General features: G+C 51.6%; 2 protein-coding genes across 2 annotated transcripts; one reads left to right on the plus strand and one right to left on the minus strand.

Annotated features, from left to right (window-relative positions):
* Positions 1-323: 323 nt before the first annotated feature.
* On the plus strand, positions 324-10367 carry GRHPR (glyoxylate and hydroxypyruvate reductase). Its single transcript, XM_026506219.4, has 9 exons — positions 324-481; positions 2123-2253; positions 3239-3311; positions 3843-3959; positions 5255-5343; positions 6510-6614; positions 7342-7477; positions 8821-8951; positions 10026-10367. Exons 1-9 carry the CDS (start codon positions 399-401, stop codon positions 10145-10147), a joined length of 987 nt encoding a protein of 328 aa, XP_026362004.1. The 5' UTR covers positions 324-398; the 3' UTR covers positions 10148-10367.
* An 827-nt stretch (positions 10368-11194) lies between these two features.
* Positions 11195-24867, minus strand: ZBTB5 (zinc finger and BTB domain containing 5). Its single transcript, XM_044386805.3, has 2 exons — positions 24608-24867; positions 11195-15683 (listed from the first exon to the last, which is right to left on the minus strand). Exon 2 carries the CDS (start codon positions 15677-15679, stop codon positions 13646-13648), a length of 2034 nt encoding a protein of 677 aa, XP_044242740.1. The 5' UTR covers positions 15680-15683; positions 24608-24867; the 3' UTR covers positions 11195-13645.

The following is a 24867-nucleotide window of genomic DNA, read 5'->3' on the forward strand; positions in this document are numbered from 1 at the left end:
GCTCAGAGGGAGGCCCTGGGGACCAAGGTTCAAGCCCCCCCAGAACAAGCCCCAGTTCCATGAGGGCTTGGTCACCTGCACACCCCTTCACGAGGCACACACCTAGGGGCTCCACAGCTACACCCCACAAAAAGTCACACTGTCACTGCCACTCCCTGAACACACACAGTCCCCGCTCCTCGAGGCCCACAGGCTCCCTCTCCCCGCCCCGCCACTCCCCCCTTATCTTTCCCCCTCTCTACCGCCTTCCCCCCACTCCGCTCCTTCCCCGCCCCTGCAGCCTTTGGCTCTCCTGCCCGCCCAGCTCCGGCCCCGCCCCTCCGAGGCCCCGCCCCGCCTCCCGTCGCGTCCCGCTTCCGTCTGGCGGTCCGGGACAGTGTCCTGCGGCTGCCAGGTGAATGAGGCCGGTGGGAGTCATGAAGGTGTTCGTTACCCGCAGGATCCCCCGCGAGGGCTGGGCCGCGCTCACCCAGGCCGCAGAGTAAGAGCCCCGCACCCTCGCGGCACGCCGAGTCCCCGGGCCGGGGTCAAGGCTGGGGGTGGTGTCGGGGAAGGGGCTGCGGAGCCCGGGCCCTGCCCTGGATCTCCGGCACCCCGCATACGGGGTGACTCAGCGTCTCCAGGCGGGCTGGGGGCGGCCTCCTTACACCCCACTTATTTTTGGTGGGGAGGACCGGAAGGTGCAGGGGCCGGAGGGAGCCGGGATCCTGCGCTTGCGTCTTGGCCGGCCTTGGCAACCTGTGCCCGGCCTGGCCGGTGATAGAGTTTTGGGAGGCTTAAAGAAAGTTCTCTGCGGCCTAGCCTTGTCCAGGCCTGTTGCAGTGACGCCGGGACCCTCAACTCTGCTGGCACGTGCAGTGTGGGTGAAGGGAAAGGCCTGGGGAGAGGGGAGGCCGCCGGTGACGCAAGATGCAGGCTGTTAATCCTTTACCCTAGAGGTCACTTTTGGCAGGGTCAGGGACCTTCGCAGTTACTGGCCTGGTCCCTTTGGACAGTTGCCAGGGGCCTCTCGTGACCCTTAAATTGAAGATTGCATGCCAGTTTTTCAGGTGCTTCACAGACATAAACTCTTAATCCTTGCAACGCTGTGAAGTTGGTGCTATAATTCCCACTTTACAGATGAACAAACGGAGAGGTTAAGTGCCTGGCCCAAAGTCACAGCTGCGGTGTGGCAGAGCTGGGGTTTGAACTCAGCTCGGTCTGACTGCAGCGGGAGCACTGTGTTATCCAGGTCTGCTCTGCCAAGGTCCGGCAGGGAGAAGGTGGAACCCGAGCTCAGAAACCAGTGGCATGCGAAAATGAGATTCGTTTGTTTTGTTCAGTGCAACAAAACCTTTGCTGAGGACCTCCCGGGTTGCACGCACTGAGGAGGAAGGGGGAGGCAGAAGCAGCAACCAGGGTTATGGCAGGGACTCGTGCAGCTGTAGCACTGAGTGCTGTGCCCATGGAAAGGAGGACGAAGGGTAGCCTGTGCCAGGCGCTTGGTCGGCCAGGCGCTGCAGCAGGGTGTTCTGGGAGGTGCTGGCCGCCTTCCTGTGTCTTGCCATACGTGACGGGGGCACTGAATTAAATGGCAAGGACTGGGAGGCTGGGCAGCACCACTGGGAACACTCACTGTTCTCGAGCTGTGGTGGAAGTGTGCCCTAAGACCCCTCCATGTTGCATTGCTTTGGTCTTGTCCTCCTGGTGGAGTGCAAGTAGGAGTGACTCCCTCGCCTGGACTCTCAGAACGGGACAGGCAAGCCTCTGCTGGTGCAGGAACCGCCCACCTCCCCCCACTGGCCATGAGGCCTCCCGGGAGGGTGATAAAGTTCTTCCTTGCTTTGAGCTGAGAGCTGTCCCTGTGCCTTTCTCCTTTTAGTCCAGGCTCTTGTCAGGCCTTGGTGACCTCCACTCTGTGATAGCCCTTTACCCTCAGCCAGCCTCTCGGGACAGTTCTGAGGCTGCCCATGCCTGACCCCGACTCCTCTGCCAGACCCGGGCGACCTGAGGCTGGAGCAAGCAGAAGGCAGTGTTTCTCACTTTGAGAGGGAAGTGCAGTCCCAGGGGGCCTTTGGCAGCCTGGGGGCATCTATGGAGCTCCCCGGCTTCTGATTCTGAGTGGGCTTTCTGCGGTCTTCAGCTGTGAGGTGGAGCACTGGGATTCTGATGAGCCAATCCCTGCCAAGGAGCTGGAGCAAGGTGTGGCGGGGGCCCATGGCCTGCTTTGCCTCCTCTCTGATCGGGTGGACAAGAGGCTCCTGGATGCTGCAGGTGTGTGCACTGGGCAGGGCTGGGGAGGATTCCGAGGGGGTCTTGGCCCCGTAGGGCACCTCAGTCTGCTGCGGCTGGCTCTCCACACGGGTCTGCAGTGACCTGAGTCCTGAAGGCATTCGCTGCTGTACGAGGCCAGAGGGAGCAGTTGTGTGGAGCTCCCTCCGGCACAGGCATTGCTCCTCTCCTGGCTGTGAATCCCTGCAGGGAGGCCCTAGGAGGGCAAAGACCGGTGTGGAGGGAGCGGGTATGAGGGCGAGCACCCGAGTCCCTGGGCCCTCATCTAGCCCTGCCACAGCCTTGCTTTGTGACCTCGAGAAAGGCCCTGTCCCTTCTGGGCTCGTTTGTATCATGTAGGAGGGCCCATCTCAGTGCCAAGCACCAGCAGGCACCCAGGATGTGTTAGCCCCAGCCATGGGTCTCAGCCCTGGGCCAGGGTACATGTCACCCAAGGTTGTTTTGAGGAAAGATTCAGACTTAGAGGCTGCCGGATGAGGAGGGGCCCTCATGAATCAGTGCCGAGCCCATCCATGCCTTGGCCCTGGAGCTTTCTAGTGCCCTGCCCTGTAGAGAGGGTCGCATCTCAGCCGTAGTGTGGGACACATCTCAGTGTGTCCACAGTAGGGCCCCAGGTGCGGTCAAAGGAGACTGGAGGCTTCACTGAGGGAATAGTCCCATGGGTAAGAGTGGAGGCCTGAGTGTCAGAGACCCCCAAGGCGAACCCCAGCTCTGCGACTCGGCAGCTTGTGACTGGGGCCGGCCACTTCACCTCCCTCAGCCACAGAGTCTGCACACGGAGGAGTCAAGTCGGATTGTCGGGTCTGTCAGGTACAGTTGTTCAGGATTCTAGCTGAGGAACAGAGATGTTGGCCTTTCCTCTTATTCTTAGAAAATTATAATAAGCACATGGCCCCATGATGTCCCCAGTGGGGTGGGTTGGAATCCCACGAGGAAAGATACAAACAATGCTTTTTCTGCATAACAGGAGCCAATCTCAAAGTCATCAGCACCATGTCTGTGGGCGTTGACCACTTGGCTTTGGAGGAGATCAAAAAGCGGTAAAAGCAGCTTGCGCTCTGGAAAGGGCCCGGGGTGAGGGCTGACCCCCAGAGCGGGAAAGGGAGCTGAGTATTTATTTGCTCATAACCCCCTCCACCCTTCAGTGAGACTGTGAGGGGGCTGACCATTGATGCGTCCACATGAGCACAGGGCAGTTACGACAGGCCCCGAACAGTCAGAAACTGTGGGTAACTACATCTGGGTAGCACACTTTCCCATTAGCCTGCTTGTTGACCCTCACCACAACTCCTTGAAGTAGGAAAGCCTAGTATTATTATTATTTCCCTCGTTAGATGAGGAGATTCAGAAAGCTCGAGTAGTTATTTGCCCCAGACTTGGGGCATCTTCGTGTCCTTTGCCAAGCGGGAGATAAGCGAACCAGGAAGGAGGGCTGACCGTTCCTGTGTGCTCCTTTACAACTCGGAGCTTCCCAGTGGGCAATGCAAAGAGGGAGCAGAGGAGATGTCCCAGAGGTAGAAATTGATGAAGGTGCCTGAGGCCTGTGTTGCCACCAGATCTTTGCTTCCTAGCGGCATCCGTGTGGGCTACACCCCAGATGTCCTGACAGACGCCACGGCAGAACTCGCCATGTCCCTGTTGCTCACCACCTGTCGCCGCTTGCCAGAAGCCATCGAGGAGGTGAAGAAGTGAGTGAACCCCTGACAGGAAAGTTGGCCCTGCTCAGCAGCTGGTTCCTGAGCCCCCAGGGTCCCCCTGGCCCGGATGTGATCCCTGTCCCCAGGGGTGCCCCATCCAGTGAGCAGGGACTGACTCAGCCAGACTACTGAGGGGCAGGGCAGAGCTGAAGAGAAATGTGGGGAGTCGTGGCTTTGAGGGGAAATCATGAGAGAGGAGGATAGGGAGGGGCGGACCAATCCCGCCTGGTTGGCAAGGAAGTAGGGGCTGGAGTGTGGCTCGGAGGCTCCCCACGAGAAGCAGCAGGGGGGCCTCCTCTTGAGCACATAGGGGACACAGGTCCACCATCCTTGCTCAGGATGCAGGAATCCCAGCAGCTCGGAAACCCGAAGGTGGTTTCATAAATTTCTTGGTAGCAAAACCCGACTGGAAATAACAGGAGGCTATTTAGGATCTGTATTTTTCTCACTCCGTGTGAATATTCGTGTTTTGCTGCAGATACACTGGTGTTTGGTAACAGGTCCCACTCCAGACGCTGCTGAGGGTGTTATGTAGAATAGAGACCATGCACCAAAGCACCTTTCTAAAATCTGAAATTGAAAAACCTGGTGTGAGGGTTTGGGTCAGGGATTTGGGTCTGGCTGTCAGGGTTGGAGAAGGCACTGTGGCTGCGGGGAGGCTGGCAGACTTGCCAGTGCAGGCCCTCGGGGTTCGTGGACTGGGAGCTGGGGCCCCGGGGTGGGGCTGGGGCCGAGGCTGAGGGCAGCACGGGGCGGATGAGACATGGTGCCGCACGTCCCGCTCGCCCTCCTGGCCGGGGAGTCGGCACCCTTCTCAGAGGTGGCTCAAGGCAGGCTCCATCCGTCTGTCCAACCAGGACAATGGGTGGGGCCTATGGCTTTACTTTGTGTTGCTTCCCTGGGGCACTGGGAATACTGGTTTTGGAATCCCAGATCTCAAATTTGCAGCCTGCTGCTCCCACCTCTGCCCTGGCTGGATGTGACCTCAGGCAGGGCACCCTTCCTGGTCTCGGTTTCCCCATCTGCAAAATGGGCTGAGAACCTCTAAGGCCCCTCCCAGCCCTCGGAGTCTGTGTCGTCCAGTGGCTTTAAAGGAAGAGTCATTCCAGATGCTCACCCACAGCGCTCAGTGGCTCATGCTATGGGCTGGCCTTTGAGCTGGAGAGCAGGGTCTTCTACGCCTTGGACCACAGCTCCTGCCTGGGGGTTCTGGGTCTGTGCGTTCACAGAGAGCGCTCATCTTTGCCCGAGGCCGGGGCTCTCACCCACCCCTCCCCTCCCCACAGCGGTGGCTGGACCTCATGGAAACCCCTGTGGATGTGTGGCTATGGACTCACGGGGAGCACCGTCGGCATCATCGGGCTGGGGCGCATAGGTGAGGCCCCCACCTTCCTGCTGGCCTGCCCCAGCAACCTTGGCTTCGTCTGAGTCTCTGGTGCCCGGTGTCTGGGTGTGGACCATCCTTTGGAGAGAGTGGCCACCACTGGCTGTTCCCAGTGCACTTTGCATGCAGTAGGGACATCTAAGGGACAGACCCAGCTTCATAAAGACACAGGCAAAAACAAAAAAATAAATGAAAACAGGAGATCCTTAAGAACTTGCTAGGTGACTGAAGCAAGTTGAAGAGAGGACTCTTTATGGTTGCGGCTCCATACAGAACAGATGAGAGCGGCGATGGCTGGGTTGGGGCCTTGGGGAGGGGCTTCCTGTGGGACAGCTCGTGCTACCCCAGGCCTGCCGGAAGGCATTTGACTCGTAAAGTTTCCACTCAGGAACCAGAGGGTCCAGGGGGCAGAGCATACGTGTGATTCTGCAGACGGGGCGGGGCTGTTTTTCTCCCGGGGGCCCCTGCTTGGAGAAGTCTGGCAGAAAGGCTTGAGCTCAGCCAGGCGGCTGTCCGTGGGTCTCCGGCATCTACCTGGTCCAGAGGTGAGGGTCAGGATGGAGAGGACGGACAGTCTGGCCAGCTAGCAGTGCCTCTCACACCAGGGAGTTGCTTGGAGTAACCCACCAGCTTTGGGGCACGTTCTGATTCTGAAAATCCAGCAACCCAAGCCTGTCTCTGGAGCAGCACATGTGAAAATGTGTTAAAAGATTTGGGGTGAGTTAGCAGTTTGGCCAGGCCACCGAAAAGTCCTAAGAGGTCTTGGGCTGCGTTAATAAAAGCAGAGGGTCCAGAAGGAGGGAGGGGACTGCTTGGTCAGACTGCTGCTGGGATGCCAGGCCCAGTTCTCAGGGACGGTAAACAAATGGCCCTCAGGGTGCCCAGGACTATGTGGGGACAGCATAAGCCGGTCACAGCCACAGAAGAGCTGTGGTGCTGCCTCCAGGTCTCTGAAAGGCTGTCACAGGGCCCCCCAAGGGCAGTGTGGGCTGGTGGGGGGCTGGTTACACTGGGGCAGGACCAATTACAGTTGGAAGTATGCTGATGAAAAGACCTCCCCCACCCCCACCCCAGGGGCTCCGTGTCCCTGGAGCTACTGGGTGCTGCTCCTGCCCTCTGAGGGGTTGGGGACAAGCCAGGACTCTCTTTGCCTCCAGGCCAGGCCATTGCTCAGCGTCTGAAGCCATTTGGCATCCAGAGATTTCTGTACACGGGGCGCCAGCCCAGGCCTCAGGAAGCTGCAGAATTCCAGGCAGAGTTTGGTAAGTGAAACCGTGATTTCTGCAGGAGCCCCGTCTGCGCTCGGTGAGAGGGGTCTCTGAATTTCTGTAGCGGCAGCATTTCAGGCAAGTGTATCTGAGCCTGTGGCGTCCCTCAGGTACTAGCTAAGCCACCTGCCCCTGGATGCAGGGGCCCAGCTGGAGAGCACCGCGATGTACCCAGGCCACACGGTGAGATCTCTTCATGCCCGAGAGCTCTCCAGGCTTCCTCTCTCAGAGTTCCTTGTCACCACTGTCCATGCCTGGGCAGAGCAGCGGGGATGGTGACAGAAGTAAGGAACTGCTGGGAGCCTTGACTCCCAGTTTCCCTAATAAACTGGTGAGCACTGTCCCCCAGCCTTGTGTCCGTGGATCAGCCCCCTAGCAAGGTGCACGGTGTCCTGAGCAGAGGGCAGCTGGATTTTAGCCATTCCTCACCCCCTTGGCACATTGGGCCCTGAAGGTGGTGACCTTGAACATTCTGCCCCTCTCTGGCCTTAGTTTCCCCATCTGTGAGACCAGGGGGCTGGATGAATGAGGTAGTACACGAGGACCCCAGGAGCAGCTGTCAACTTTGTACGGTTATCAGAGGTATACAGTAGACATGAAGCCTTCAGGAAGCATCTCAGGAGTTTCCAGCTTGGCAGGAGGAGGCAAGGGTCTGGTCTCCCATCCTTTTGCCATCTCCATCCTGGGACTTGGCGTCTCACGGAGCCCTGCCCTCTCCCAGTGTCCACCGCCAAGCTGGCCGCCGAGTCTGATTTCATCATCGTGGCCTGCTCCTTAACACCTGCAACCAAAGGGCTCTGCAACAAGGACTTCTTCCAGCAGATGAAACACACGGCTGTGTTTGTCAACATCAGCAGGTACGCTGGGGCCGCCCAGGCTCCCTGGGGCACCGAGAACGCCTAGAGAGGGGCTGTCCCTGCCTCTGTGATCCAGGGCTTTCCTGCCGTGGGTTGTCCATGAGACCTTGGGCGGAGCTTACCACTCCCTAAGCCAACCCACCAGTGAGCCCCAGCTCTGAAGTACAGTAAAGGCCACAAGGAGTGCCCCAGGCTGGGGGAGGAGCTGTCAGAGCAGGCCTGGCCTGTCTGGTTCCCAGCAGCTCTGCAAGCCGTTGCTCAGGGCTAGGCCCGTGGCAGAGCTGTTCAGGGAGTGGAGGCAGGATAGCGGGATAGCGGTGAGTTACCAGGTAACCTTGGGCAGAGGGTTGGGTGTGACGATCTTAACAGCCCTTCAGAGGCCGACTTCCCATAACAATGAGCCTGGGTCTGTCTGTCTGTCTGTCTGAGTTAGTGACAGCTTGAACCGTGGTGCTTCTGGAAAGAGACCCAAACCCAACTTGTCAAGGTTTCTCAGTGTCCCCAGGGTGGCTTCAGGCCCCTGGGCATGTTACAGAGGCAGACCTTCCCTCTCTGCCACTCAAGTCCCTGCCTGGATGGGGCCCTTTGAACCTGCTTAAATCAGTGTGGAGGCAAGTAAAGGCAAAGGAGGGGATTTCATGGGGTCCCCCTCAGGTCTCCAGAGGCCCCTGTAATTATTAATGTTTAGCCACAAAGGAGTGACCCGGATGGGGAGTAAAACGCGCGGGAGCGCAGGGCTCGTACTGAGACAGCTTCTCAGCTTCCGTGTTTGGAACACCTGCAGGACCCGGTTCCGGGCGGGGCACGGTGCATTGTTGCCTCCTGCACGAGTATGACTTCGGCATCCGGTCTCGAGCCAGTCATTTTTTTCCTTCAGGGGCTCAGTCACAGGAGGGAGGGCTGCTCACGCACATGGATGTAGTTAGGTGTATCCCAGTGTTCGGCCTGCGCCCAACAGCGTGGTGCCGCGGTTCTCAGCACGTTCTCGGGCAGACCCCCCCGGATGGGGCCCCACACAGATGCAGATCGTGGGCCCTGTTCCCGCACTAGGGGGTTGGTAAGCTCTAATCCTCCCGGCACGCCTGGGAGTTGGGTGTATTCTCCCCGTCTTACAGAGGAAGGTGACGCACTTGCCCAAGGTCCCTCGGCTGGAGTGGTGGGGCTGGGCTTCTCCGCGTACTGTACGGACTTACTGTAGAGAAGCGCTTCTCAGGCTTACACTTTAAAAGTCGAGCCAAGTGTGCCTGGGCCGTGGGGAAATCCAGTCCGTGGGTTGGTCTGCCGTACAGGCGGCCTGGGTGGAGGGAGCTTGGGGGCATCCGTGGCACCACTGTTCTTCCCAGGGGAGATGTGGTGAACCAGGACGACCTGTACCAGGCCTTGGCTAGCGGGCAGATTGCAGCTGCTGGACTGGATGTGACGACCCCGGAACCGCTGCCTACAGACCACCCTCTCCTGACCCTGAAGAACTGTGGTGAGAACTGCGGTTTCACATGCAGTTGCTGGGCCCGCGGGAGTTAAGAGGTGGCCCAGGGGTGCCGGGTGCAAAGCTACCGTGAGCAGTACCGAGCACAGGGGGACACCCCTGGGACCGTACATGTTGATGCTGTTAGTGACGCTGGCACACCGCAATGCAGTGGGGGGCGTCCCAAGCTGCGGGGCCTAGGACTGCACTTTGGGAAGCACTGTCTCAGTGGTTGCTTCTCAGCCTCCCCAGTTACTTCGTACCTGGTTAACAGCTCTTTATGTTAAGTTCCGTCTGTCCAGGTCACTGGTGTGCTTCTGTCTCCAGACTCCTACGTAACTGTAGGGTCTAAGCCAGTCCCTGTCCTTTATGTACATTGTGGGATGGAAACCCACAGAGAAGGTCCTTAGCTGCCTTCCCCACAGGGATTGCCCCCATTATTGTAGCCCTTGGAAACTGCACTGTCCCCACCGTCCATACCAGGCTGAAAGGAGGAACACTGGCTGTCACGTCTGGGCTATCGCCCACAATGGGGAAAACCGTCCATCCCCGCAGTCCTGGCAGCTCAGCTCAGGGCCCTGGATACTGCTTTCGAAAGGCGTCCTTTGGGGACAAGTGACCTTACTTGCTCTGCAGTGGGGCTGGAGGGAGCTGGTCTGTCCGCCGTTGAGTCTTAGAGTTATTTGTGCGGATCGGAAGCCCTGTGGCACCGCTTTCAGGGGCACAGGGGTGGGTGATCAGCACTGAAGCTTCAAGGCTGAACTGGTTCCTGGTTTCACCATCTGACATCTGCAGGGCTGTGTCTGGACAGGCTCCGAGACCCCTTCTGGGCTCGACATCCTTGTATTTAGGATCCGTATCTCTTCCTACCCTTGCATGTGGGTTTCAGTAGCCTCGAGTCCCGATACCGGTCCCCTGACCCTCAGCCCCACAGGAGTGGAGCGCGTAAGGACAGTAGGCAAATCAAGGGATACTGAGGCAGGTTCTCTTTATTCTTCTCACTGCAACCCCTGCTCAGGCAAACAGGGCCCACTTGAAGGCTCCTGAAACAGCCTTACCTCCCTCTCCTCCTCCCTTTTCCAGTGATCCTGCCCCACATTGGCAGCGCCACCTATGGAACCCGAAACACCATGTCCTTGTTGGCAGCTAACAACTTGCTGGCCGGCCTGCGAGGGGAGCCGATGCCCAGCGAACTCAAGCTGTAGCCAGACAGGACAAGCTGAGGGTCAGGAGCCCACCGTGCCCCTGCAGCCTGTCAGTGAGCACCGGCTTGATTTGGACCCACAGGACGGGAGCCAAGCAAAAAAGTCTGATCTGTTCTGATCCCGCAGAAGGAAGACTGGTGCTGATACACAGGCTTGCCACTTCTGTGGTTGGAAACGTCTGAGCCAAAAGTATGTGATCCTATTAAATAATTCTCTGAGAGACTGTGTGGGCCTGTACCTGGGAGCAGCTAACAAGGGCATCTGGTTACCTTTCTAAAATCAGGGCATCTGGTGGCCTGTGGGTTCTGCTCCGCCCCCAGCCCTCACCCCCAGCAGGTGAACTATTAGCACCTGTCCAAACCACCTTACCCCTCATCTCCTCCTCAACTCCTTCACTTGTCCCTCACGGGGATGGGACAGCCATGGCCCAGGGTGACCATGGCACTTAAATCTGCTACCTAGACCATCAGATTAAATATACGTGGCAAAGAGAACCAGGTAAGGTCACAGTACTGTTATTGTTTTGGTCAAGAATAACTGGAGGTAGGTGAGTTTAATTTTTATTTTAAAATCCGTTTCAGCACCTTCACACTTTGCTCCCTTGTCCATCCCCTCCGCCAGCCCCGCCCCCCAGGTGGATGCCCTTGTTCTGATCACCACCTCGCATTGCCAAAGCCCTGCTCCTGGCGAGGGAATCGGGTTCCAGCTCTTTCCCGCGGCCAAGCCGGCCAGCAGATGGAGCTCTCACCCCGGCAGGCAGGTAAGGGAGCAGAAGAGAGCGCAGGATCGAGCAGACTAAGAGGGCTGGGTGTGCTGAGAACAAAACCTCCCACAGGGCTTCGGCTCAAAGAAAGAGTGCAGGGAGAGCAGAGGGGCTGAACTGAGGGCAGTGACAGTAATTGTGACTGACAGCATTAAGAGTATTCTGGAGGAGATTTGATTTTTTTTAAAAAGTACTGGTCAAAGCCGGGTTAGAGAAAGCCATATACTTCCCTTTTTTCTTTCAACCTTAATAACCTAAGCGAAGAAAAGAGAACACATATTTAGTTAGAGGCATGAATGTGACAAATTTTTTATTTCAAAATCTCAAATTTTGACCAGCATAGCACCACTGACATGGGTGCCCTGACAGAACTTTATGATTTGATCACCAGAAATGATTATGCCAGGCTATTATTAAGGCTAACCAATCAAAATTCAGGTACCCAAAACCAGTTCTAATTCAGGTAGAAACTACGGATCCCAGGAACCCTGAGACTGGTTTTGCAGGGAACCGCTGAGTTATTTTTAAGTTCTATAGCACGTTTGAGGACACTGGCCCAAAAGCTTGCTTCTCACATGTAGAAACCGATGGACTAAGAGGTAGATGAGAGATTCCAGATGCCACCTAGCAGCGGAGAGGCAGGGCCCCAGGCGCTGTGGCAGGGATAGGCCCTAACGCAAAGTCCACTTAAGGCTGAGCTGAGGTGAGGCGCAGCCTCCTGGCACCTCCCCCTCCAGATGGCAGGGGAGGGAAGCTACCCCTGCTCTTCCTGTCGCCACTGGCTCCTCTCCCTGGGCCCAGGCAGGGCCTCTCTTGTGCTCCACCTTGACCCACCTGCCTCCCCAGGTTAATCTCCCCACAAGACACTGGTCCCCACATCAGGTAGAGGGGTAGGTGAAGAGCCCCCTCACATCCAGTCAGAACACGACCCTGACAACGGCCGCACGCACAACCGCATTTCACACGTGATCCCATATCCTCCAGCGGTCTCTTTCCCACGTCTGCTGGAAAGGAGAGGAATCACAGAAGTTTCCTTTTTGGCTTTCCTCCCTATGAATCAGTTCATAGGAGATGCTAAGCCTGACTATGAGCAATGTGAGTTTATCCGCCGACAGATGTGTAACTGCACACACTAGATTAAGGGGAGAAGACACATGCTGATTGTTTTAGGCTACATGTACTTAGCTTGCTAAACAGTTCTAAGAAAGAACCGAAGGACTTCTTTCGATTACACACAATGGTTTGGTGTCTCTGAAAGAGCTGTATAAAAAATGAACTCCTGTTCACGCATGAATTAGGCTGACTTCATGAGCTCTCCAGAGACCTGTCCCCCTGGATGCACTCGAGCCCGGGCTCGGCCTCGCACAGGTGCCGCCCGCAGCCCTGATGGCGCAGGTGCGGCTGGAGAAGCGAGGCGGGGGCCCACGGAGGCCCGGGCAGTGCCCGACTGTCTCCTCCAACAGTCTTGGGCGCTCCTGGGTGACTTCCATGCTCTGGGCGGACCAACTCTCTTATAAAGTCTGGAAAATATTTATCTGGGAACACTGCTACTGCGTTTGGATTTTAAACAATTTGAAACATTCAGTCTTGGGTTGGGGCACCAACGATAAAAGCTCAGGGTCTAGACTTTAAAACTATAGTATATAAAAGTCATAAGCCCACGGTGGAGAGGGGTTAGCATCATTTTTGGTTAGTTTGCAACAAAAACAGTAACGCAGGCCTGGTCAAGATGCCATGAGGGGCAGGAGTGCGGAGAAGCAAAGCGGAGAGCCGGCCTGTCACTGATGAGACGCGTCAGGCTGGACGGGCCCCCAAAGCCTGGATGCAGCAAAGGGTGAAACGCACCATGAAAGATCCCACAAAACAGGACTCCACATCATTAGAACAAAGACAAACACTAGCTCTTCTGACTTCTAAACATGGAACTGTAACATATGTAATACAAGTTGGGTAAAATACTGCTAAAACAGCACGTACAGAAACAACACCTTACTTGCCACTCCCTACGTACATACTCCATTTACAACTGTGTTTTTAAAACCAGGAAAAATTGTGAAAACATCTATCCAGCGGTGATGTTTTCGAAACTTAGTACACCTAACAGTCCGGAGAATGCTCGCTCTGGACCCAGTGTCAGCACCATCAGAGTGCAGTGTCTGTGACTGCAGTTGAGACAAAAATTAAAAATACAGTACTTTCTGAGGCCTAGGACTAGCTCATGATACACTTTAAAGCATCTGTGGCGGACAGGCCTGTCCTCGAGGGCCTTCCTTTCGGACAGGCACAAGCTCGCCGCGGGTTACGCGTAAGTGCGTTCTGCATCACTGTACAGGGATATGATATTCCCTTCAGAGGATATCGGAAATATACTTAAATGCTTCACAGAGTTTTACAAAAATTGCTAAAAAAATTTTTTTTGCACTTCCGTTTTTAATTTTTAAATGGGCCACTTTTAACGCCATCGATTACAAACTACTTTCTGACTGCTTTACTCAACCCTAAGGAAGAACTCGGTTTCAGGGATCGCGTCCCTCCAAACGTGTGCGTCTCACTCAGAAACGCAGCAGCAGCACAAGTGCTACGCATATTAATTCTCCACTTACTAGTCATTGGAATTTGCACGAGCCATGGGGGGGAGGGGCTGAAGCCTCAAGCCCCGTGGCACGAACCACCAACCAGGAGAGCCGCTCGCTCCGGCCCGACTGCTGGCATCGGCACGACTGGACAGGCCGGGGTTAGAGCAAAGTGCTGGGGAGGTTGCTGCTCTGCCAGCGCAGGCACGTGGTCTTTGAGTGTTTGTACAGGTGGCTGGACTGGCTGAACCTCTTGCCGCACTTGAGGCAGGCGTAGGGTTTTTCACCTGTGTGAACTCGGATGTGCTTCTTGCAATCTGTCAAGGTCAGGAAAGTCTTGCAGCAGATTTTGCAGGCGTACTTGCGAGCCCCCTCTACAACCAAGACGTTGTGCTCTGATAAGGCCTTCTTGCACTTGGACAGGACATCAGCAGATGCCCTGGTCAACTGCGGGGGGCCTGGCTGCGAAGGATGGCCATTTTCAAATGAGGATGTGGCCGCATTCATCATTAGCTGGGAGCTGGCAGAGTTTTCTGGGATCTGTGAGCTCCTGACAGAAGTTACAACTGGCATTTTGGGAGCTATGCGTCGGTAGTATGGAAAGTTACTGGCTCCTCCCCTCGGGGAGCCCATCATGACCCTGGAGAAGGAGGAGTGGAGGCCCAAACCGGACCTGGAAAAGTCCATCCCAAACTGTTCTCCCCCTTGGTAGCCTGAAGTCTGCACACACGGCAGGCCCATCACTTCTTGCATAGGCCTGACGAAATGCGAGTCTGCAGGCTCACTGAACGGATTCTCCACATGAGAGCCAGGGGCCGAGGAGGGCCCGCCCGCAGGCCCAGCCTCTGGACTCAACAAATAAGGGGCCTCCCCCTCCAGTCTACAGTCACTAGTAGTGTTTGGGATATTATCATCATTGTTCTGATTTGCACTAAAGTTACTCCCTCTGCTCTTGTTAAGAAAATTTGAAATGCTAAAAGTGGATTTATGTTCTAGGTTATTTGTGACTTCCAAAATATGGATGTCACCTACCCTGTCAGTGCTAGACTGGGGATCTGAAAAACTCCGATCACTACTTTCAGGGCTGAGGTCTATCTTCTCGGCACTGACCACAACCCCTTCCACTTCCACGGATTCACTGCCTTCTGCTTGTGAGGTCACGTCACTCACTTCATCCTGAGGCTCAGGAGAGCTCAGAGGCTCAGACTTCACCACCACTCTCATGTGTTCCTTCTCTCCAAGGCCAACCTCGGGATTTTCACACTGAAAACCACTTTTCTCAGCTGCAGCTTCCTGCTCAAAACTAGCCTCCACCTGAGTTGCACGGGAGGCCATGGACAACTGGGCCATGTTGCCGGCAGTATTGTCAGACTGGCTGGGCACCTGGGCGTCTTCTTGAGCACCAAAAGACTGGTCAAACATGATGGCACTGTCTTCCTGGTTGTCGGTCATTCCGTCAGCCTTAGGGTTATCCACGATTTTCAGGGAATCGGGTGAAAAGAACTCCTCCCGAGAATGAACCCCTGACGGCCCGCTCTCCGGCGTGACATCAGCAATGGCGGACTCATCCATGGTGGGCCGGAGGCGCTGTCTGGCCCGCTCCTCTGCTGACTGCTTGCGCTTGTGAAGGCGTCTCATGGGGAAGGCTGTCCGCTGGTCCAGGTTACTGCGCATGGAGGAGCTCATGGGGGCTGGCTGCTCCTCGCCACTCTGGCCGGAACTGAGCGCTGAGCTCACGATGCTTAGCCCCAGCTGCTGGAGCATGAAGGAGCGCTGCATGCGGGCGCTCTGCTCCTGGGCGCGCTCGCTGGGGGGGGACATGGGCAGCGTCCTTGTCGTTAAGTAATGTTTACATGCCTTAACCACAGAGTTCAAATGCAGGTGAGAGGCTGCCAATAAGACGTCCATAACATTGCTCTCCCCCAGCATGAGGGTGGAGGTGTACATCATGTCAATCAGCGCGGCGAAGGCCTCCGCCGTCACCACCTCGCTATCCAGCTGGATCATGTTCATGGTCTGATCTCCCTCTGCCACCGAGAACAGGGCTCGGAAATGCGTGCTGCATGCCGCCAGTACCGAGCGGTGGGCTTTAAAATGTCTGTTCCCCACGACAATGACACAATCACAGAGCTGCCCGTGAAGTCTCTGGTAGTTCAGCTGCTGGAAGATCTGTTCAAAGTGTCCAGGGAAATCCATGATCCTACAGAAAAAACAAAGAAAGGAAGTGTCAAGACTTAGAAAAGCTGAAGTCCAAGTCAGAGCACAGAGGGTGTGATGAAAAGAGATGTGGACAGCCAAGCTTGGACCTTTTAAAGCTTCTGATATTTCTGATGATGGGCACACAGACTAAAAACCTGTCAAATAAGGAACAAATGCCAATTCAGCTAACAATCCTGGAAGCATGCACAGACGTGGGATCAGCTACTGGCTGTTTATGGGCTCCCCTTCACTCTTTGCAGGACCCACTTTTAACACTTAGGATGCATGTTAGAAAAGACCAACGTGTAAGTGGAGGAATAGCTATCCCATAGAAGTGAATTAGAATTCTGCATTCCCTAAGGACAGTGAATGAGCTCCATGAAATTCCAGTCTTCTGGCAACCTTAAGAGTGAGAGGGGCAGATCAGTATCAGCGGGTAAGATTTCCAGTTACGGATGATGGTAGACTGTACACATGCATTTACCCCCATTAAAAGGAGACTATAGCTTTTGGATTTGCTGTTGTTTAAAAGGTATAATCCCACAAGGGAAAGAAGAATGGGAGAGAAGTATCAGTAGCATTTTGGAAGCTGGTGAGCAGGTAAATGAATGAGTCCCAACAGACTCAGCTAGAGCTAAATCCTAACCTGGCAGTGGATAAAACCATCTGACTTACGTAGAAGCCCCCTATCTACCCAAAGGCTCAGGAACTGGCTGCAGAAGTGCCAGGGGAAGTAGACTGAAGGTGAGGCCAAGACAGGAGGACTGGATGGAATCTGTTTAATAAAAAAATCATCTACTGGAAGCTCTAGAAGAGCTCTTATATGCTTGCCCCCCCCCCCGACTGTGCTAGGGAAGTGAAGAAGAAGGGTTTTTTTTCTGTCTTACTTATATAGTGACAGGCTAGTTGATTTATCCGCCTAACCGATTATACATAGTGTGGGTTGAGATCATTCACAAACAGGAAGTCAGGGTGTATTAGAAAAGGCGAAAGATAGCCAGAGAGCCAGTGATACTGTATGATACACTAGGCAACAAAGTGATCTGGTCAATATAAGGACAACCCACGCCTAATTTATATTTCATGTTCTTTATAAAAACTAGTCACTTGAAATAAGGCAATGTGTAAAGCAGATTGTATTTTCCAAGACGGCTGGCCACATGAAAATTGCCCATCCTGCGTGCTTTCTAATAACGTGACACTGACACTCCTTATCCAGAGGTGGGGTCTGTGTTCATTCCCCTTGAAGCCTTGACGATGGCAGCAATTACACTGTTTTTCTTCCACTCCCGCTGACTTGGGAGTTGGGTCATAAAAGGCAACAGAGCTTTTGCCAGCTCTTTCTGGCTTGCTCTTGGAACCTAGCCACCATGCTCCACGAGGAAGCCTAGCTGAAGTGTAGCTGACAGCACTCACTCCCAGACACGAGTATGCCTTCAAGGTGACTTCAGCCCCAGTCATGGTCTGACTTCAACCCCATGACAGACCCTAAGAGAGAATCATCTAGCTGAGCCCAGTCAACCCCTAGAACTGTTAGAGGTAGTAGTAAAATGATTTTGGTTTCAAGCCATTAAATTTGCAAGTGATTTGTCACATAGCAACAAAAAACTGGAACAATGTAAAACTTAACATTTCCTCACAAATCAACATTTAAATACTATCTCCAAGAGACGCTTTTTTTTTTTTTTTTTTTTTTTTTTTGGTCTGCCTACTAGGTCTTTAGGGGAAATCACTTTTCCCCATTCTTAGTGCTTGTGGTGCAGATTAGACTGCCCTAAACCTCTGAGTTCCAGGAGGGGACAAATAATCCAGGGAGATCTGGCCCCAAGACTCCAGTGACTGTTTCAGAGATGGGTATACACCCAAGTGGTACCAGTTAGAGTCTGCCCTGGGATTCTCTTCACCCAGCTTGCAAGCTATAAGGTAGATGTAAGTCTAGCACTGATGGAGGCCATTTTTGTCTGTCTGAGGAGGAGGCCAATACAAAAGAAAGCAATACCCCAAAAACAATGTCCTGATGACAGCAAGACCCTGGGATCCAGCCATGACTACAGGTGGCATCACCCTAGGACTTCCTATTTCATGAGCCAATGAATTCCCCTTTTATCTTAACCTGGTTTATGTGAGATCTGTCACAAAGTCAAACATAAGGTTTAAAACATAATTTCAAGAAAACCTAAATAACATGGCTGTCTTAAAACCTTTGTGGATCTAGAAGGCGTATTTTTTAAGAATTCAGTTAGTTTGGGAGATATAATTTGTTACTCTCAGCTCTGATGGAAAAGAATCATGAATCAAGATCATTTTTATTCAAAACTCCCAAGCAACCGTAGCAAACTGGGAAGTCCAATGTAAAAGCGATAAAAAGAGCTCATGCTGGAAAGATAAGTGTTTTACCAAAAGCTGATGTTTAAAGCCTCAAGCCAAGGAAAAAAGTTTCAGGTCTCTTTAAAAGATTTCAAAATGTGACAGTATGAATCTAACTAGTTGGAGGAGATACAGCAAGTAATCTAGCATATCTACCAATCTGTAACTGTCTGACTCATGGCGACTGTGCACTACCATGTTTGTTACCTGGAGGAACACATTTTTAGTAATTTCCAAACTAAATATAATTAAGAAAATACACTTATCCCACTGCTCATTATATTAACATGAATAATCAAGAGCTGTTTTCTCAAGAGATTTACTTTCCTAATAATTCTTTACTTAGACTAATAAAAAAGTTCATTTGTGTTCTAGGAGAACAAACCAATTAATAGCACATTTTAAACTATTTGACTTATATATTGGCCTACCCACATGCTTTTCAATAATATACTGACTTCAGAAGGAAAAGCACACCGGTACTCAAATACCATCTCACACCATATCAAGTGATTAGCTCCGTGTGTGCCAGCAGGACCTGCAGCGTGGCCACCTGCAGGAAGTGTCTCAACAGTCTAAGGAATTCTTAACATTCAATAGCCCTAAGCGAGGTAAGACCCTAGCAGAAAACAATAACTAAAAAGAACTTTTCCTCCACTTTTAGAGATGGTACAGACAAAAATAAATGTAAAGCGAACAAAATGAGGCAAGGTCCCAGACAAGCAGTCTAGGACTTCTGACAGGGCTCCAAGTCCTGGAGTCCTTGAATGTTCACCCATGGCTCGGATTTGACTAAGTGGACGTAGGGAACGGCCAGGAGTAGGTTGGCACACAGGTGCCCAGCGGCAACCCCGGAACTCGATCCGTCAGCGTTGACTAATTTTATAATCTCTCTCTCTCTGCTCTGTCAGGGCTGGCTCAGAAACTGGACAAATCAGGTCTAGTAAAAAGGGACTCTATCCATGGCTAAAAAGTGAGCATGACCGGGGAACTCAAGCTAGAGCCCGATGCCTTACCATCTCCCCCTATCCTCCAACTCTCCCTGCTCTGCCACCTTGTTTTCCAGTTCAAAATACCTGGGGATTAGCTGACCTAGAACTTCATGATTCCGTTTGAATAAGAAAAGGTATTAGTGCCCTACTTATATTCCTAATGCAAACTCAAAATGCTATTTCTACTAAAACAGCTTTTTTGAGGGCAGGGACTGCATTTTCTCTCTCCCTCCCAAAGTGCCTGATAATAGAGCTCAGTAAATTATTTGCTGAATGAGCGCTGAGGGTATACAGATGAAATACAACACCGTTATTACCCAACAGTCATTTTCCTGAGAGTCCCAACTATCTCTAAAATCAGCCAAAACCCAGAAAGTCTCAGAATATCCAAAATAAAGATCAAAGCCTATGTATGAAAGATTTCCTCATAGGAAAGTCCCTCAAGCACTCACAGTCTTTTGTTTTAAACAAACAAAATTCAAGTCTTTCTAGTTTCCTGATTGAAGATGAGCTACGGCAACTCTAGAATGAGGGCAAGAGGCGGCTGTGCATTGACAGCTGCAAAACAAATAAAACAGCTGACCCGCTAAGGGAGAAAAGAGGCCCAGCAACTTGGGAGCCACGTACTGGAGGAGCTGTACAACCCCAGAGATGGCAACAGCCCACGAAGGCGCTTGTGTATTTGGTATACCAATTCATTTATCCAATGTTCGGAAGTGCTTGGTTGGTTCAAGGTTAAGTGCTGTGGAACAGAGACTGATAAGGTATAGTCCTAGCTGTCACAGGGGCTTAGGAGAAACACGACATATACAAATAACTGTATTACCAAGTGGAGAGCGCTAAGTGCCGCCTAAGAGATGAAGTGGGCTTGGTGGCTCAGAGAAGGCAAAGGTTATTTCCAGCTTCTTGGTGGCCCGGACAACAGAGCTAGTACAAGTTTGCATTTGGATTAAGTGAGATGTAAAATACATTCCATGCAGAGGTAAAAGTGGGGAGAGGTTTGAAGTGGGGGAGGTAGTGTTCTACTCTGGCTGGAGAGCAGGTAAGGCTAGAAAGGCAGGTACTGGATAGCGAATGCTCGTCACGGGTATTAACGATCACCACGCAGCGTCAGAGAAGTTAACAAAGAGGCATATCATTTCCAACTCAAGACTATCATCACTTGTCAGGGAACTTTTGTAAAAAATATTTGAATTCTATTTCTGACAGCTTGAGGACAGTTATCAGTCAGGGTTCCTGGTCGCAGCAACAGAAACTGTTTCTAGCTAACCTAAGCATAAAAGTAAGCTGCTGGGGGGTGCCTGGATGGCACAGCGGTTAAGTGTCTGCCTTCGGCTCAGGGCGTGATCCCGGAGTCCTGGGATCGAGCCCCACATCGGGCTCCTCCGCTATGAGTCTGCTTCTTCCTCTCCCACTCCCCCTGCTTGTGTTCCCTCTCTCGCTGGCTGTCTCTATCTCTGTCGAATAAATAAATAAAATCTTAAAAAAAAAAAAAAGTAAGCTGCTGGAAGAACTGATCTGGACACCGGAGCTTGAACTGGGCAGCAGGAACAGTCTGTCCAGAGTGCTGTCTCTGTGTGTGCTGGACACAGCCATTCTACAAGAATGCTGACGCTACAGGGGACTGAATCTCCCCTTCCCTTCATTATTGTTAGTTTCAATTCTTGAGTACATGTCTTTTTTAGTATTATATGAGACGAAATGGAAGGCACGTAAACTTGAAGTAACTGTGCTGCATGCTAAAGGCAATGTTGTCGCAAGGACAAATCCTTGTGCGATTTTGAGTTGTAAGCTGAGCTAATTGCCTTTTTCATGGAATACCACTATAACTTGGAAGAACAGTGACAAACTGGTTATTCAGACTTGAGTACTTGCCTGACATTGTCTTGAAGATGAATGAAATGAGCCTGTCACTTCAAGGAAATTAACTTATAGTATTTGTTGCCTATGATAAAATTTAAGCTTTCAGGTAAAAATTGGAATTTTGTAAAATTTGTATATGTCACTGTGAGTTACACAGCTTCCCAGTGCTCAAACCCGATGAGATCATTGCTGATATTAATGGAATGTGATTTTTTTAATATTATAAATATGTCAACATTTGGAAGATCTGCATAACCCATTGAATCAGTATGTTCCAAATGTGATGTTGGAAAATAAGTTATGGATAAAAAAATTCAAAGTGCAAGATACAAACTAATGTACTTCAATGTAACAGAATAGGAAAAGTTTGTTGACATGGTTTCAGATTACACATTGCAACTAACCAACCACTTAAAATACCATCTGCTGAGCTCTGTTACAGTATCAGAAATGAATATCCAAAGTTATTTGAAAAAGCTACTAAAATACTCTTCCCTTTTCCAAGTACATATTTGAGTGACTCTGGATTTTTCTTGGTATACTTTTATCAAGATTGTATCTCAACAAATTGAATAAAAAGCAGGTATGAGAATCCGCCTATCTTCTATTAAACTAAACATTAAAGAAATTTTCAAAGAAATGTAAATCAATACCACTCTGAGCATCCTGGTGCCCAGATCTTGGTTTCAAATACCATTTTCTAACAAAAGGAACCTAGTGCTCTTTGGAGAAATGGCTGATTCTAGAACTGGGGCTGAAAATATACAAGATAAGCCTGCAGTATCTTACAGTGTCAGGAAGTAAGGAAATGCTGCACACAAACAAACATGAAAATGGGAGTATGTGAAAGGGACATGGGACCCATCAGGAAAAAGAGCGCCCAAAGGCCAACACTGGAACAATCTGAGCAAAAAGATATATAAAATAGTATTGGATTATACCCCAAATATATAAAATAAATATCCATAGATCTATACTGATATAGATTGCTTGCATAAATAAATGGGAGAGAAGAGTCAAATCTCCTGTGCAGAAAAATTCCAAGTGAATTATGTAGCTACTCTAGCCTCAAAGAGATGGAGCGTAACTCGCCGCTCCTTGACGTGAGCTGTGCATAGTGACTTCCTTCCAGCGTACAGCACAATATGCCCATTATATTACAACAAATCAGTACTCCAAAACAATTCCGAATCTGTTGGAGCTGTCAGAAAAATAAATCAAAGCTTTTAGCAAATATATGTATAACTAATCAAATGAAAGGCACCCCCCAAAATTGGACCTTGAGATGAAAAGCCACTATTCAGTGATGAAAATGATGAAAACAACTCTAAGAGCAGCAGTTCACTCAGAAACAGCTGGTCTTTTAGCATATGAGAAGTTCACTTCATACTCAGACAAAAGGTGCAGTGTAGTGTTACATTCCAGCCCACCTGCTACACTAACAAAATTTGGCTCCTACTATTCAATGTCCATATTTGAGAAATGCTAAGTACAGTAAAAGAGAAATATATGCTTAAAACTGACATAGGAGAAAAGTATTTGTTCACAACAAATTTACATTTAAAAAATACAAGCTGAAAGCTAACACAGACTCAATATCTTAAATTTTTCTTTTCCCTTTCCAAGGAGAAATTGAGGCTGATTCAAGATTCTGTGTCAGCACTACAGCAAGCTTTGTCTCACCGAACATAAGATATTTTTAAGTCTTACCCCCACCAAAGAATTCCAATTCAATATAATTCATGTTAAGTACTTTATTATTTTTTTATATTTTTAATTTTATTATTATTTTTTAGGGGAGGGAAAGGCAGAGGGAGAGGGAGAGAGAGAATCTTAAGCAGGCTCCCTGCCCAGCACAGAGCCCCACTCAGGGCTCAATCTCACAACCCTGAGATCACGACCTGAGCCAAAATCAAGAGTTGGACAATTAACTGAGCCACCCAGGTGCCCCAATGCTAAGTACTTTAATATTAAAACATTTGCATGCATTTTGTATCGAAGTAATTTTTTAAAATGACTTCAACTTCTTGTGACAGTCTTTCAACAAAGTCTCTTTCGAGAGCAGTGACCTCTAAATGTAGGAAAACACCCTACTCTAAGATGCTTTTCTTCCAAATCTTATCACATTCAAAATTTTGCTAGAGGTACCGCAATTGACCAGAATACAGCTTGCCAGCATCCCCAGCTAACTACGTTTTAAACACAATTTTTAGAACAAAAAAGGCAAATCAAAAAACAAGTTGACTTCAGAACTCTTTAAAAAGTCCTGGTTCACTTATTCAGCAGAACACAAGGGCCCCGAACAGGTCCCCAACCAGTTTGTCTTACCTGGCAGGTCACCACGCTGGCTGTGGTGGCCAGGCCAATCTTCCCAAGTTTGCTAGAATTTCCAGCGGGGGTTAAAGCAATAGCAGCAGGCCTTCTCTTGCTTTAAGGACTGTTCTCTAGAACTTTCTTCTCTCCGCACCTGGTCTCTTCCCCCCATCTCTGCTCTTTCAGCTTGCTGCCAACCACCCTCATCTTGGAAATCACAAGACTTTAGCAAATGAAAAGTTCTCCAGAAGACAAGACAGCCAGCACACCTTTTTAAGGATCTAAGGCACAAGTGTCCGTACAAAGATAGCAAATCATCAATGACTAAGGCACAGCATTCTCTTCAACGTCTAAAGATCCCAGTATCTTCTATGTACTACCACCAAAAGTATATGAATGTACTTTGGGAAAAGTTTTGTTTCAAATCTTGAAGGTGAAGGGTTCCTTCTACTCATTCAAATTAACCAGAACCGGAGCATATTACTTAGTAATCAAGACTTAACTAAGTCTTTTCCGTAAAAATTTTCCTCCGAATGAACATTTGGGATTTGTCTCCTATAAAGAACTTAGCTTCTTACTGTACCTCCACCAGGAGAGAATGCAGACTGACTTTATAACAACCTCTTTCTTTTCTTTTCTTTCTTTTGGTAAGAGAAAAAACTGACCTTCCACCCCCCCCCCCCTTAATTCACTGCCTGATGTTAACATTTACGTACAAATCTGTCCTCCAAACAAGGAGAAGAGGGGGCACGGCTGTTCTTACCACTGCAACCCCCACAGCTCCTAGCACGAAGCCTGGAGAAAGTGGACATTCAATAAATGCCCAGAAACAGTTTAGTCCTCAGATCACAAGCTGGGGCATTCCAAAAGACTGGCTCCACCCCTCCAGGGTCAACCGCCGGTCCCCGATTCCAGACCGCCTCGGCCTTGCTCGGGTGAAAGGAAACCACGACGCTCACAGACCCACGAAGAGGGCAACGAAGCCACCAGACCCCATCCCGTAGGGCGGCAGATCCTCTGTTAACTCGCCAGCCTGTAGGTCCTGGGCCTTTCCCACCCCATCCCAGCAACCTACGGCGCCTGCCCGCGGATCCGTGGGGGCAAGAGCCCCCGCCCCACCCGGCAGACAGCCTGGCGTCGGGATCTGGGGGACGCCTGCGCAGAAGAACCCGCCTCCCGCCCGCCTGGCCCCTCGGCTCCGAAGGGTAACAATACCCCTTCAGAAAGAGTGGCAGGGTAGGCGGGGGTCACCGGTACGCGTCTGCGCGCGCCCCGACGCCGAGGCGCGAGCCGGCTCGCGCCGCCCGCCTAGCTCTCCCGGAGCTCAACGGTCTCCACGTGAGCGCGCCCGCGCGCTCCACCACCGCTGGTGCTGACAGGGTCGCCTCACCTGAGCCGGGCTCCGCCCCCCTGCTCGCTGGAGGAGGCGGTGACCCTTCTCCGATCCGGCCTGACAGTGTCGGAGGAGGCGGGAACGTCCAGGCCGGCGTCTTCGCGATGGGATTTCCTCCCCCTTCCGCCCACCCCGCCTCTCGTCCCCCAGCTTCTTCAGCCCGTTCGCCGCCGCACTCTGAGAACACCGCGGCGGCGGCCGACAGTAAACGGAAGTGACGCCCGCTAGAGAGCCTACTCCGCTCCATTTCTCCTCCC

Source organism: Ursus arctos, unplaced genomic scaffold (assembly GCF_023065955.2).
Source record: "Ursus arctos isolate Adak ecotype North America unplaced genomic scaffold, UrsArc2.0 scaffold_18, whole genome shotgun sequence".
Lineage (NCBI taxonomy): Eukaryota > Metazoa > Chordata > Mammalia > Carnivora > Ursidae > Ursus > Ursus arctos.

Bases quoted from the DNA above. Each gene is read 5' to 3' on its own strand.
- GRHPR (XM_026506219.4), top strand. From the start codon at position 399: ATGAGGCCGGTGGGAGTCATGAAGGTGTTCGTTACCCGCAGGATCCCC. The intron at 482-2,122 runs GTAAGAGCCCCG...TGCGGTCTTCAG, and splicing joins GCGCTCACCCAGGCCGCAGA to CTGTGAGGTGGAGCACTGGG. The intron at 2,254-3,238 runs GTGTGTGCACTG...TCTGCATAACAG, and splicing joins GAGGCTCCTGGATGCTGCAG to GAGCCAATCTCAAAGTCATC.
- ZBTB5 (XM_044386805.3), bottom strand. From the start codon at position 15,679: ATGGATTTCCCTGGACACTTTGAACAGATCTTCCAGCAGCTGAACTAC.